Source organism: Humulus lupulus, chromosome 5 (genome assembly GCF_963169125.1).
Source record: "Humulus lupulus chromosome 5, drHumLupu1.1, whole genome shotgun sequence".
Lineage (NCBI taxonomy): Eukaryota > Viridiplantae > Streptophyta > Magnoliopsida > Rosales > Cannabaceae > Humulus > Humulus lupulus.
The window spans coordinates 57844266-57859917 of NC_084797.1; the positions used below are offsets into that span (position 1 = coordinate 57844266).

Genomic DNA, 15652 nt, shown 5'->3' on the forward strand with positions numbered 1-15652 from the left:
GGCAAGATTTTTATTAATTTTATTATTTAGTTTTGATATTTATATTTACATAAATAATGTAATAAAAATAAAATTATAAATGGCGTGGTTTATTGGTGAGAGAGAAAGAGAGAGAGAGGGCGTCGGTCGGTCACACACGTAGGGAATGTCAGCGTGCGTAAGCTACTGTGTTCTGATTGGTTAATGTGTGATGCCTCTTTTAATTCCATACCATCTATTTTCCACACTCCCACACTCTCTCTCTTCACTCGAATCTCTCCCTCTCAGAAGAAGAGCCATTCCATAGCTTCGCTTCTGCTTTGCTCGCCCCAACCACGACACTGACTTTTTCTCTGATTTTCAGCTCAACTTGTTGCATTTCACTCGGATCGAACCGCTCCTACTTTTTCCTTACTGATCGTTCATTTCTCTTTGAGTAAATCTTGACTATTACAGCTTCAGACTTTCCAATTTTCCTTTTTCAATTTTTGTTTTTTTTTGCTTGTTTTTCACGTCTTGGTTAAGGTATTTTACTAAAAATTTTGGATTTTTTTTTCGGCGGGACTGGGAGTGATTTACGCATTCTCAGCGTTTGAACTGTTAAGATCGTTAATGGGAACTTGTAATTTGATGATTAAATGGGTCAATTTTACCGTTTTTATCTTAGTAGGTTTTCGCATGGTGTATTTGAGAGTTTTGGGTATGAAAATACTGTGCACAGTACTAATGTTAAAGTTTATAAAGTAATTATGTGCCTGAGCTTTGGAAAATTGGTTGGTTCATATTTCTGGTTCTATGTGTTAGTGTTAGATTTTATGTTTGGCGCTTTTTAGTTTGTAATAATTACTGTCTTATTGATTATAGTTTGTTTCTTATAAAAAAAAACAGAAAGAAGAAAAAAGAAAAAAAGAAGAAGAAACTTTTGGAATCTTTCATATGCAACTGAATGTTTTTACAATAGATTCTGTCGGAGCTAATCTATTCAGAGCTTTCTGGAAAGTTTTTGCTTCTGCTGTTATCCTTATATTAGGTCTTCTCTTTCAGGGAACTTTTATCTTTGTTTCTAGCTGCTGGATGTCAACATCAGTCAGAGGGAAGCATTCTAAAGCTCTGTGTATCAGATGAATTATAGTACATATTGCGTGCTTGACCAGTGCAGCTATGGGCCTCTGTCTGGTGAAATGGCAAGGCTTGTGGCTTTACAGTCTACTGCTTTATCTTTCGATGAATACAAGCAGAGCGATCAGTCCCGATGGTGAGATTAAGTATTGGTTGCTTTTTTTTTTCTTCTTTTATTGGTATCATTTTCAAGTTCACTGTTACTTTTGACTCATGACATGTTTGTGACATTTCTTATTTTAGTCATTGTATTGGATCTCTGGATGATTTTTTTATCTGCTTTCCACTGTGATTTTTTATAAGATTCATTTGGCAAGTGAAACAAAAAGACATGTCCATATATTATGCATTATCACCTCTCTGCACCTGTCCTCTCTAATTTAATTGGTAAGTTGGTACAGTAATTCCCTTATCTGATTTATAGGTGAGGCACTTTTGAGCTTTAGGGCATCAATTGTTAGTTCAAATGGTGTCCTTCAGTGGAGACCGGAGGATCCTGACCCATGTCATTGGAGAGGAGTTAGATGTGATCCAAAAACAAAGAGAGTAATTTATCTGTGAGTTTTAAATTATCTTCTTTTCTCATGTATACATTGATATGCGTGTATTGATACATGGAGTTGATGAATATCCTTTATATCTGTTTGTATACATATGATTACACATTTATAATTTCTAATTATCAGTTTTCACAGTTGCCTTTAGGCATATGACTCAGTAGTACATACCCAATCTTTCTCCTCTTTGGGATGAGAGACATTCTTAATCTTTTGATCTGTCATCTGTTTGGGATTTTTGGTTAGATTATTTTGCGTTATCTATTTGAATTGATATATATATTTTCAAATCAAAATCTATTTTATATTACTTGGATCAAATGTTTAAGAGGTTCTTTGCAGCAAATCATTGTCATATAAGTTATGTTGTAGCCAAGCTGAGTTTAATTTCCAGTGCATGAGTCCTTGTCATATCGTGGATCTTTTTCAAAAGGACTGTGGTCCTTGTGAAAAGATTAGAGGAAAGAAGCTGTGAAGCTCTAATTTTATGGAAATCTGCTGGACAATTTGGTTAGAGAGAAACGAGGAATTTGAAGTCAAGAAGTTTTTGATTTTCTATGAGATAAGAATTAAGTTTTGGGCAGCTTTATGGGTAATAGATGCAAAAAGTTTCAAAATTATTTTGCTTTTTGATTTGCTTAGGTAGAAGGCTACTATTTTGTAATATTTTTAGGAGATTTCCCTTAATATTTGTAAGACCAAAGGCTTTAATAACTTTTAATTTTCTGATTTACTTGAAGATTTGAATCTTTGGCTGTACTTTTAGTAGACTCCTTATCATTCTCTGTAACCAAAAATGATAAATATCATCTTTTTTGTAATTCTCTTCACATTGTTAATAAAATTTCTGCTGTTTCTTTTAAGAACAAAATGGTTGTCAGTATTTTACAAACAAGAACAATAAAAAAATATATGCTAAAGAAAAAAAAAAATAAGAGAAAGACAGAGATAAAAGAAGAAGGCCTCTAATACTTTATACATTGGTAGAAATAAGACAAGGAAGAGAGGAGAGAGGAAGATAGAATTTCATAGGAATGACGGGCATTGCTCTAAGGTGGACTGTTCTTCATGTTTTTGTGCAATGTATGGAAAGTGTTCTCAGTTCTTTTATAGTGTTTCAAATTACAACTTTTCAAGAATTTGGAAATCTAACATGAATTATTATCATTTAAATTTTTTGTTAAAAGTAGTAAATCATATCACGCATCAAAGTTTATACATCTATGTCTATGTACATGTGTCTTTGCGCACAACTTGGACCCGAACCCACACACAGACATGTGCATGTATGTACAAGTATGTGTTTATGTGTATATATGCTCCTACGTTAACAGAGGAGCTTTGTAGCTTTTGTGAAAGCATGTTTGTATTTTATACTTGTAATTCTAAATTCATTTTTGTTGACCCATTGTTCAGGAGTCTTTCGAGTCACAAATTGAGTGGGTCTTTGTCACCTGACCTTGGGAAGCTTGAGCAGTTGAAATTCTTGTATGTGTCTTCAGAAATTTAAAATATTTTCTTGGTATGTATGTAATATGTTTGGAATCATTGGATTTGCTAATTCTTTTTATTTCTATATTGTAGAGCACTTCATAATAACAACTTTTATGGGACAATTCCTTCAGAATTGGGAAATTGCACCTTATTGGAGGGGATGTAAGTACCAAGTGCCATTACTTGCTCTAGTTTGAGTATGTGCTTATGTTTATTATCAAAAACTAGTGCCTCTCTCTCTCTCTCTCTCAGGAACAAAAATGTAAAGAGGACAATGTAATTGCTGGGAATGTCTGAGTTTGTCTCATATGCATGTGTACATCTGCTCTCATGATTATAGCTTGATAATTATTCTATAATAAAATTAGTATTATTCACTTCATGATTTAGTTCTTAATGTAAAAGCCTGTGGGTTTGTTTTCAACAATCATCATCCATGTTTACAACTTAAGAAGACAGTCGTAGACTATTGAAGAAGATGAGGTTTCATGCAAAGCTTTCTTAGTTGGTTGACCAATAAAGAGTCATATAATAAAGGGAAAAAGATGAAAAGATAAAGGAGTCTTGATTTGTTATGTATATTTGATACTAATTGCTCTGTATGAATTCTTGTTCTCATTTCGCCATCTTTGCCTTTTGCCAATGATTTTTCCAAAAGTTCTAGCATATTCAGGTTATCTTCTACTTTGTTTGAGCAGCTAATTCACTAATACCTTTGTCATCTTGTGTAATGATCTTTCTATTATCAATAATATTTTTATGTTTCTTTACCCAAAAATGTTACTAATACCTTTGGCATGTATTCTTGGTTATTATTTTAGAAAGTATATTGGCAATAGAAAATGTATGCAAATCAAGTTTGATGAGTTGAAACTCTGCATGAACAAGGTTCTTATCTGTTTGCTCTTCTTTTTAATAGATTTTACTATCTTTGGCATTTTACGTACTCATTTATTGATCTCATAGAAACTAATCAGTTAACCTTGTGTTTTGTTGTAGAACAACTCATAGCTTTCACCTATGCTTACATTTGCAGAACCATCTTGAATAATATTTCTTTTTTACTTGCATTTACTTTTTCACTGCACAGTTGTATTTTTTTTCATTCTGAGTGCTTTCATTTTATTAATATCTGTGATCTACAGATACTTGCAGGGTAATTATTTTAGCGGTTTAATACCCAGTGAATTGGGAAATCTTCAAGAGTTGAAAGATCTGTGAGTTATTTTCTTTTTGTCACTGATATATGACATTTCACTCCTTGGAATAATTTTTTTTGTTAATCTGTAGCTGAATTGTCTTACACAACTTGTGCTATTCGTTGTTTGTTTTATGCAGTCATTTTTTAATAATTATTGATGTTGGTTTTGCCTTATTATTTTGATGTCTTGAGAATTTTTTTTATCTTTGTGTAATCTCCAAATGTTTTGTTTGTTACCACAGTTTTTCTCCACGCTTTTAATAAAATTGGGAGGAGGCCACTCATGGACATGTGACCTTCGTCTCTTTTTCAAAAAAATAATTGATATTGGTAATCACTTGTTTGTTTAGTATTAAGCAGTTATGTGTGTCAAGTTTCATTTCTGTTCAGCATATCTGCAACTTGAATTAAATTTTTTGGAGTGAACTAGTGTGCTGCACAACTCTGGGTGAAATCATATTTATGTGCAATACGCTTGGTTTGGATTAGGGATTCTTTGAGTTTGCTTCCAAGCAGTGACAACATTAATTTCTGAAATTTTTTACTACAATTATAAATTGATCAAAATTTATTTAGTGTCTGATATTTAGTTCTCCTGGGTTATAGTAGTTGATTTGTGAAGTCACTTTAGTTTAAATTTGAAAAGACCATTTCCTCTCTATTGATAGAAAAATATTATATGTACATATGATATTGTTTTCAAATAATACTTTGAATATGATTTTAGTTTTTAAGAGGACGATAGTTATTTTATTGCAAAATATTTGAAGCAGAATAATACCAAGATGCCACGTTAGAAATGCAATTGGGGATAACATCAAATTACTCTTTATCATAGCTAGAGTTGAAAGTGGTAAAAACTAATCTATGGTGATAGGCTTGAGATAAGATTCACGTATGCTAGGAGAGGAAGACAGATATGGGAGAGTCAAGTTTAGTGCAGTAGCTGCTGTTTGGGGTAAGGAGGGGTAATTTTGTAATTTCTGAGTTAGTGGATTTTCGGTGATATAGAATATGTGTAGTGAGAGAGAGAGGGCATGCTTGAACTTGAGAATAGCCTCTTGCATCAGAAGGGTCCTAGTCTCTCGAAATCCTGTGGAGACTATACTTTGTGACTTTGCTCATTTCCTTTTCAATAACATCTCTCTCCAATTTCAGCTCTGTTTTCTTGTGTGTGTACTGTTCTATTGGGCTCTAATATATTGTAGGTAGTCCGAGCATATCAAGTGGTATTAGAGACTTCGGTCCGTGGATGCCAGTGACGCGTATGGAGTCTCGCGTTGATTCCGTCGAGGGTGATGTTAGCGTGCTGAAGGAGACTGTTTAATCGCACGCCCATGATTTAGCTGTCATTACGTAGAAGTTGGATCTGGTTCTTAAGGGTCAGGCCTTCATTGCTTCTGAATTGGCCAACCGTGGGTTGGGTGTGGGCCATCGGGGTGCTGGTGATGCACTGCCGTTGTCTGGTTCTGCGACCAGCGGCAGTAGTGCCGGTAGTGGCTCGCGTGAGGGGGCAGAGGTTCGTCGCCATGAGTTCCGGGCACGTAAGATTGAGCTGCCTGTCTACTCTGGGGCGGATCCGGATGAGTGGACCTATCGGGCTGATCGATATTTTGGGTTACAGAGGTTGTCGGCGGCAGAGCAACTGGAGGCCGCCGTGCTGTGTTTGGAGGGGGCAGCCCTTTACTAGTATCGCTGGGAGAATCTCCGCCACCCGATCACCTCGTGGGAGGAATTGAAAGCATTGCTAATACGTCGTTTCTGTCTTGCTCATGAGGGTACTGCTTTTGATCGATTTTTTAGCCTCCATCAGGTCTCGACAGTGCAGGAATACTGTCGGCAGTTTGAGCAGCTTGCTTCCTCGTTGGGGTACAAGGGTCTGTTTCCCATTTGATTTTGGAGTCTACTTTTGTCAAAGGGTTGAAGATGGAGATCCAAGGGCCCTTTCGTATCTTAGAGCTAGCCAGGCTCGTGAAGACGATGGAACTTGCTGAGGCTATTGAAGCCAACCAGGCCCTGGTGTGGGCCCATCATGTTGGGCTGCCTAAGTCAAGCCCAAATCAGCCTCTGGGCACTTTGCAAGTCACTGGGCTCAAGAGCACTTTTTCATCGACCTCTTCGAAATCTTCTTCCCCCACGAGTCCCTTGGCTTCATATCGACGACTTACGGAATCTGAGATTAAGGAAAAAAAAAGGCTCGCGGGGTGTGCTTCAAGTGTGATGGCAAATGGTACTGTGGCCATGAATGCAAGTTTCCTGAGCTCCAAATTATCCTCATTCAAGATGAGGAGTTTGATGAGTGTGAAGAGGACCCCATCGATACCTCTTTGGGTTTTCCACCCCCGACCACCACCGAAGCGCAGCTGGTGGAGGTGTCTCTGAATTCGGTCGTGGGCTTAACTTCCCCTAAGACTACGAAGTTAATGGGGATTATACATGGGGTCGATGTGGTGGTTCTCATTGACAGCGGAGCCACCCACAATTTTATCACTTCGGAGCTGGTTACCAAGCTCTCACTGTCGATTTCTTCCACCGAGGCGTATGAGGTGCAAATGGGCAGCGGCCAGGCGGTTAAAGGAGAGGGTATTTGTCGAGCCATCCCCCTCGCTTTGCAGGAACTAGAAATCATGGACAATTTCCTATCCCTACCACTCGGCAGTACTGACGTAATGATAGGCCTGAGATAAGATTCACGGGGTAATGATAGGCTTGAGATAAGATTCACGTATGCTAGGAGAGGAAGATAGATATGTGAGAGTCAAGTTTAGTGCAATAGCTGCTGTTTGGGGTAAGGAGGGGTAATTTTGTAATTTCTGAGTTAGTGGTTTTTGGCTGATATAGGATACGTGTCGTGAGAGAGAGAGGACATGCTTGAACTTGAGAATAGTCTCTTGCATCAGGAGGGTCCCAAGCTCTCGAAATCCTGTGGAGACTGTACTTTGTGACTTTGCTCATTTCCTTTTCAATAACATCTCTCTCCAATTTCAGCCCAGTTTTCTTGTGTGTACTGTTCTATTGGGCTCTAATATATTGCAGGTAGTCCGAGCAAATCATATGGGCCATAGAATCACCTTTTCTGGAAATGAAATGCAGTGCACATGTTGTGTTTAGTATTTTACAATTAAGGTAAGATTTTCTTGTATGGAGGCTTGATGGTTGGAAAAACTATTGTGGCATTGAGTAGGTGGAAGATGGGTAAGGGTTAACATTTTGTTGCATGAAAGAATAATACGTCAGATTACTAAGGAGTGCTTTAATGAAAGTCGATTGCCAGAGCCTCATGGATCAAAACATTTGTTCTATATGTTTTAAAAGTGCTATTTTTCTTTTCTAGATTTGTTGAGTTTATGGTTATGTGAGTTGCTCCAAGACACTATATTTTTTGTTATTGGATTGGTGTGGTGGGAAGAAGATGTGAAATTCAAGTTATGATGTTTGTTGGACGTTGTGATTAGATTAAAGTAAGATTCTTTTAGATAATATGAGGGTAGTGAAAATATTTGTAGAATTAATTATTGGATGGAATTGTGGTTATTTAAAATCTTAGGAACTTATTATTTTCAAAAGTTGATTGAGCATTTATTTTGTCAAATTCCAGGAAGATTGGAGAGGTGTGCTAGTCTTTCAATTCAGATTACTTATGCTAGGCACGTGAAAATGGGAGTGCTAGGTCAGCAGTGAGTTATTTTGTAATAATTTAGTATAGGTGGCTTTGGGGGAGTGAAGGGTTTTATACAATTTAGTGTAGGTGGTTTTTTTGAGGGAGTGTGAAAGATTTTATATTTTGTTATAAAACAGTGAGTGGTTTTGAGAAGGGGGTGAAAAATTCTTCTGGGTTGGGAGAGGAGGTGATCTCTCGAATACCACTGTTGATTGCATTGTTCCCCTGTTTTCTTAAAAGAAAATTCCAAAGCATTACTTATTATTACTTACTGTTCTTTAAAGCTGTGTTCTTATCTTCTTGCTATTACTGTTGGTGAAAATACTGGCACTCATCAGTGGTATCAGAGTTATGGGAACTCAGGCTTCTTCTACTGAGTTTCCTGCCAATTTGTCTGGACGTGTAAATGCTTGTTGAACCCTCCGAAGGTATCAGTGTTAGCTCATCCACCACTCCTGGGTGTACGAGTACTGAGGTGTTGATTAGGTGGAAAGAGCTTCCAGCTTATGAGGACTCTTGGGAGCATTTTGAGGTGATCTGAACTCAGTTTCCCATTTTAACCTCAAGGGCAAATGTTGGTCTTTGGGTGGTGAGTAATGTTAGGCCCCTAATTCAGGTTACTTATGCTAGGCACAATAAAATGGGAGGATTGCCAGGTCAGCAGTGAGCCATATTTTGTAATAGTTTAGTATAGGTGGTTTTGGGGGAGTGTGAAAGATTTTATATTTTGTTATAGAACAGTGCAAGTGGTTTTGAGGAGGGTGTGATAAATTCTTCTGATTGTGAATTCGGTTGGAAGACGAGGTGGTCTCCCAAATACCACCATTGATTGTGTTGTTCCCCCTTTTTTCTTAAAAGAAATTCCAATTATTACCTACTGTTATTTAGAGCTGGGTTCTTATCTTCTTGCTATTGCTGTATGTGAAAATATTGGTAACTATCAGGGTGGCATGTAGCTTTTCTTTTAGAGGTGGGCTTCATACACTTATACACTTTGTGTTATCCTCAATATACCAATATCTACTTGTTCACCCCACTAGTGTTATCACTCAATGGAAAAAATTGTGACTATTTTTGGTAAAGACTTTGATTGAGATTGGGGCGATCATTATTTGCTTGGGAAATGGTTTCTCAACTTGGAGAAAAAGGAGGTTTGGGTATTGGTAATTCGGCCTTGAAGAATAAATCTCTTCCCATCAAATGGTCATAGAGATTTTTAAAAGAGCTGAACTTGCTGTGGCATAAAGTAATTACAAGTAAATTTGTGAGTTTCAAAAATAGACGGGATGCAGCTTTGGCAGAATGGGAAACCTATCAAAGCCCCTTGAAATTTATTCTTCATGCTATAACAAAACTATTAGTTTTATGAGATCCGGGGTAGATATTGGGAGAAGGCTGAAGTTTCAAGTGGATGCTTGGTGTGATTAGAGGACTTTGGTAAATTCATTTCCAGATTTGTATAAAATTTCTGTTAAGGGTTCATTTCAGATTTCCGGGAGGCTCAAGATGGAGCATTACCGCGTAATCTAAGACGATCTCATATACCTTATCATTTTTTGTAGATCTTCCCTTTCTCTATTACAATTATTGTTTCTTATTAGAAAAAGAAAAAAGAAAAGATATTGAGAGTGAATAAATTCACATTTCTTTTCATTGTGAATTTATTATGTCAATGGAGTGGACTACTCTAAAAAATTATGATTTATGGTTCATGACTTTGTTGGGGTTATAATATATAGCGGAATCTACTTTGGAAATGTGGAGTGTTGGCTGCTATGCGGGTGGTTTGGTCACAGAGAATTGATATGATTTTTCAAGATAGTTAGTTGTTAGGCCTCCATTGACTTATGTCTACAGTAGGAAGGGTATAAAGGGTACACGTGTTGCTGATGTAGGGGAATGAGACTTTAGACAGTTAGTTATAAGAGAAAGGACTGTCTAGGAGAGGGTGCACAGTAAGAAACTGTTAGGGGTATATTCTAATCCAGCAGGGATGGGGAGAGGTAGGAAGTAAGTAGAAAATTGTAACCTGTTTGGGAGAGAACTAGGCTCTCGAATTTCCTAGCTATCAATACAATCAAGGCTCATCCATTTTTTCCACTCTGTTATTGCATTTTCTATTCTGTTTCTGGGTTATTTGTCACTTGAATTGCAGGTTCATCCTATCATTAGTCTTTCCAAATCATTGTGCTAAAGTAGAGTTCTGGGTTGCAATTTGGCTTAAAACGTGAAAGAGAATAGTATTTTCTTTTAATACTATCTTTCGAGAGAACAGGAGGTTTGTTGTCTGTGGCTATGTGTTTCTTGATTTTGCTTTCATGTGGATTGTTCTGTTTTTCAATTTTTCATGCATGTTCCGTCTTTGTTGGCTTTGTTTGGTGTGGGTTATTCTTCCATACAAAACCGTCTGGTTGTAATTTTATGTTGAATAATATATTAGTTTCGTTTCTTATATTTATCTCCCTATCCAAGTGATGATAACTTGAATATGTTCATCTAGTAATCTTATGGAATGGCCTAAACGTTTGCCTTCATATTTTTACTCATCTAATATACAGGGACATTTCAAGCAACTCTCTTAGCGGAAATATTCCTCTGTCTCTTGGGAAGTTGGACAAACTCAATAGTCTGTGAGTGAAATTTCTTGTCTTTTCCCTAGTTATGTTTGTTAGAACATAAGGTTCTTCAATTCATATAAAATTATGTTTTATGAATCTAACTTTGAAAATCTGGTGTTTTAAAGCAATTTGTCAAACAATTTTCTTGTTGGACAAATACCAAGTGATGGTGTGCTTATCAACTTTACGGAAAGCTCGTAAGTACTCACCTCTTTTTTTGTTTTTGTTTTTTGTATGTTAAATCATCATGGTACTTATAAGATAATTGATCACATCATATATGATGATTTTAAAGGATGCTATTTTGTTGAAAGTAAAATAGAAAAAGAAAAAAAAAGTTTTTCTATTTGGTTTTCGTAATCTACAAGGAAAATCCTTTTTTCTGATAACTTTTGGATTTTCTTTCTCTTCCGTAATTTTTTTTTGGATAAAAATATGGAAATGTATTGTCAGGTTGGTATTATGGTCAACCTATGTGATAGACTTTACCTGACATTTCTCTTGTCAGAATGTCATGTTTTCAGTATGAATTTAGGTATTGATTTGAAAATTTTCTTGCAGCTTCATTGGAAATCGTGGTCTATGTGGTAAGCAAATTAATTTGACTTGCAAAAATGACAATGGAGGATCTGCGTCAGGCTCCCAATCCTCAGACTCAGGTGAGACTGCAGATTACAAGAGAAATTAGTGTGCCATCTGTTATTGTAAGCAATCGTGTATAAAAGTAAATATAAAAGGTTGAGATGTCTCCTTATGTAAGCAATCGTGTATAGTTTCTCATCTATATGGGATAAGGTTAAACATTGGGTGGCTATATGTGGTAAGCAAATTAATTTGACTTGCAAAATTGACAATGGAGGACCTGCGTCAGGCTCCCAATCCTCCCGAGTCTGCATATTACAAGAGAAATTAGTGTGCCATCTGTTATTGTAAGCAATTGTGTATAGTTTCTCATCTATATGGGATAAGGTTAAACATTGGGTGGCTATTTGGATCTTCAAGAATAAGGAAGTCAAGAATTCTCTTTTTCTATGCTACTATGGGATTGGCAGATGTGGCTGTAATAGCCTTTAGTCTTGTATTATGTGTTAGTTTTTTATATGTTTGTTTAGTGAACAATACTTTCTACAGGCATTCTAGGATGGAACTTAGATAATTTCGCATCATCTTTTATTTATACAACTTTCGTTTCTTATCCGAAAAAAAAATTGTGTATAGTTTCTTAGACCCTAAAATCTGACCGACAGTTACTGTGACATTTCTCCAAAAGTTGATCTTTTGGGAACAATTATAGTATTTTTCTCACTTTACAAAATGAGGTATTTTGATGTTTGATTTTCTTTTTCTTGAAATTAATGATTTGCACTTGAATCATATGGAAAATCTTTTGTAGCACCAAATCAAGCTGGAAAGAGGAAGTACTCTGGTCGGCTACTAATTAGTGCATCAGCAACTGTTGGCGCACTTCTTCTTGTGGCTCTTATGTGCTTCTGGGGTTGTTTTCTTTATAAGAAATTCGGAAGGCATGACAATAAGAATTTTGTGATGGACGTTGGTCGAGGTGCTTTTCTAGATATCTGTTTCATCAATATATTTTTGTTGGTCATATATACAATATATATATATATATGCATTTGCACCTTAGTAAGATCCTATCGGTTTCTTTTGACATTCTTGTTATTTCAGGTGCATCGATTGTAATGTTCCATGGGGACTTGCCCTACTCTTCAAAAGACATCATTAAGAAATTGGAGCATTTGACTGAGGAAGATGTTATAGGTATTGGGGGTTTTGGGCAAGTATACAAGCTGGCGATGGATGATGGTAACGTCTTTGCCTTAAAACGAATCATGAAGATTAATGAGGGCTTTGATCGGTTTTTTGAGAGGGAACTTGAAATTCTTGGAAGTATAAAGCATCGATACCTTGTGAATTTGAGGGGATATTGCAATTCTCCAACGTCAAAGCTGTTAATCTATGACTTCCTGTCTGGTGGTAGCCTTGATGAAGCTCTTCATGGTGAGATTTTCTTTCCTTGTTGTCCACATCTCAGAGTCTTGTTTATAAATGAAACAAGTAAATTGACTTTATGTAGATATTTAATTACAGTAGAAGGTAATATATGTAGCGTCAGACATACAGTACGTCAGATCTTTGTACCAAATTATGAAAAGATTTGCAAAAAGACTCATTATTGAATTTACCCATTGGGTCCTAGTACTGGAAGCACCAATATATGCTTTCATATTATTTTTTATGACAGTTAGGTGATGTACAGATTTGTTACTCAGTAGTAATCCTCTTTGAGATTGAAATGTTAACATGTTATAATGCCAATCAGGAGAAAGATCTGAGCAGTTAGATTGGGATGTACGATTGAATATTATTGTGGGAGCAGCAAAAGGGCTGGCTTACTTGCATCATGATTGCTCACCTAGGATCATACATCGTGACATTAAGTCCAGCAATATTTTGCTTGATGGAAATCTTGAAGCTCGAGTTTCTGATTTTGGACTAGCAAAACTTTTAGAAGATGAAGAATCTCACATTACAACAATTGTTGCCGGAACATTCGGTTATCTAGCTCCAGGTAACCATTAGATTTTTATTTTTACTTTTTTCCTTGCATAGGTTCTTGATAGGCTTATAAAAAATTACGTTTCTTATCTTGCCTTTGCAGATATTAACCTTCTACCACATGTTTGTATAATTATTGTGTTTCCAATTGCACAATTTTGATTTCACATGTTTTCTAAAAATAAATAAATAAAAAAGGACAACTAAAATGTTGTAAATAATGTTTTTCCTTGAGTTTGTCAATACTTTTCTGTGGAAGAAATAGTTATGTACCATTCACTGGGAGATTTTTTCTTTAAAAAATAGGCCATAATGAAGACACTTGACTTTATTAAAGTGAATGTATTGCACAAAATGTTACTTTAGTACTTAATATTATTCATTGCATTTCCTCGTAGTGGGATTCATGAAGTTAAGATATTAAAATCAGCTTTCTCAGATAAATGGATCACACTCTCATTTCCATATCAAAATGCTGCTTGTGAATTTAATGACTATTATGTAGTTAAGAAGAGCAGTGTAATTTGTTTCAATCACATATAAGTTCACAGCTGCTTTTCTTAACTATAAAAGAAACGTCATTGCAGAGTATATGCAAAGTGGTAGAGCAACCGAAAAGAGTGATGTATATAGTTTTGGGGTCCTGGTGCTTGAAGTGTTGAGTGGAAAGCGACCAACAGATGCATCTTTTATTGAAAAGGGTCTTAACATTGTTGGCTGGGTACGTTCTTTACTACTCTTTCTATCTTATTTGTGAGTGGTAGTGGTGGGGGTTACTGAAGTTATTATTTTGGTATATTTTTTTACTGCTCCCTCATTTATGAGTATTAGTGGTAGGAATTAAGAAAGTGCTTATTTGTTTCTTCCAAAGATGTTAAGCATACAAAACTGAGAAAATCATGGATCTGTAGCTTCATTGAAATATTGAGGTTTAGCTTGAGATGATTATTGGTATCCATTCATTGCATTAGGATCAGTGTATGCTTTTAAAGTGGTCTATAATTTTAGGGTGTGAAAAGCTCTTTTTGTTGGCCATGTTGCAAGTTAAATGTTTGTTTGTTTCTTTTTCTTGTTTTTTTTGTTATTTTTTTTTCACGAAAAAGATGGATTAATCGTGGCCTTGTTTTTCTAAGTATGTTATTCTCATTCATGCATGCATGCATTCAGTTGCATAAGGCTCTGTTGTCTTACTAATTTTTCTACTATGTTCTATTCATCATATTTGTTATTTTGCTTTTCTTTGTTAGTTTCATTTAAATATTGATACTTTATAATCATAAAATTGCATCAATTCTAACATTTTTTGTATTACTAATTATATTAATATTTCTTTTCTTTTTTTGCAGCTAAATTTTCTGTTCACAGAGAACAGGCAGAGAGAGATTGTTGATCTACATTGCGAAGGAGTGCAGTCCGAAAGCCTTGATGCCTTGATATCAGTTGCCTATCAATGTGTTTCTTCAAATCCTGAAGATCGTCCCACCATGCACAGGGTTGTCCAGCAGCTTGAGTCTGAAGTCATGACTCCGTGCCCGAGCGATTTTTATGATTCAAGTTCTGATTAAGAGCCTTATCTGCGGTCAAGTTGAATTAGGGATGTTAAATATTGCATCATAATTGAAGCTACATCACATGAGTAGGGCAAGGGCAAACAATAGAAGAGAGGCTCTGGATATGCAAAAGGTTCACATCTCCATTCAATTCGTTCATTCTTTCTGCAGATTTATGACATTAGAAAGATGGCCCTGCATTATCCGTGCCCCTTCAACCATTTACATTTAATCAAGTATGTTAGTGGTTGCATTTCCTTGTTTTTGTTCTTGTTTTGCTAGTGTGCATTCAACTTATCTTCCCCACGCGAATGAAATTCAACATGATGAGTCATGTATTTTTTTTCTTCTATTTTTCCCCTAGTTTTATTATTTTGTAATCCCTTGTAGCCTTCTCCTAAATTAAGTGTATATGACATTTGTACAAATCAAATGTGGTTCATTTCACAGATTCTTGTTTATGCCATTTTTGTAAAATATGTTTTAATTACAATTATAAGCTCTTTGCCCAAATTAGCCGTGTCATATGAACGTGTTATTATTATTATTATTATTATCTATTTGTTTTATCTCTATCTTCGCGTTTGCCTGTTAATATTGTTTTTCATATTAATAATTATCAATTGTAGAAAAGAAGAATGTGTGGTCGAATTCTGAAACAGAATGGAAAGGTCTCGATTTATTGCTAAAATTCTCATTGGTATCGTAGTTGCTACAACTCATTAACTCTCGAGTCTCGACAGGTAGCGCTGCAATTACAAATTGAATTGCTAGACATAATATCTATAAAGCAACAAATTAAAAAAAAAAATGGTTCTTTTCTTTTGGAAAAATAACCTACTTTTTATATTTTATGTATTTTTAGTCTTACAAATATTTTTAAATTTACATGTCTG

General features: G+C 35.7%; 1 protein-coding gene across 1 annotated transcript; it reads left to right on the plus strand.

Moving 5' to 3' along the window:
- The first annotated feature begins 210 nt into the window (after window positions 1-210).
- LOC133834847 (LRR receptor-like serine/threonine-protein kinase FEI 2) lies at window positions 211-15269 on the plus strand. The gene is made up of 14 exons (XM_062264615.1): window positions 211-415; window positions 1024-1234; window positions 1523-1655; window positions 3072-3143; window positions 3240-3311; window positions 4295-4366; window positions 10570-10641; window positions 10755-10826; window positions 11191-11288; window positions 12023-12190; window positions 12316-12648; window positions 12971-13219; window positions 13794-13927; window positions 14553-15269. The coding sequence occupies exons 2-14, from the start codon at window positions 1141-1143 to the stop codon at window positions 14769-14771; spliced, it is 1788 nt and encodes a 595-aa protein (XP_062120599.1). The 5' UTR covers window positions 211-415; window positions 1024-1140; the 3' UTR covers window positions 14772-15269.
- Window positions 15270-15652: the final 383 nt, after the last annotated feature.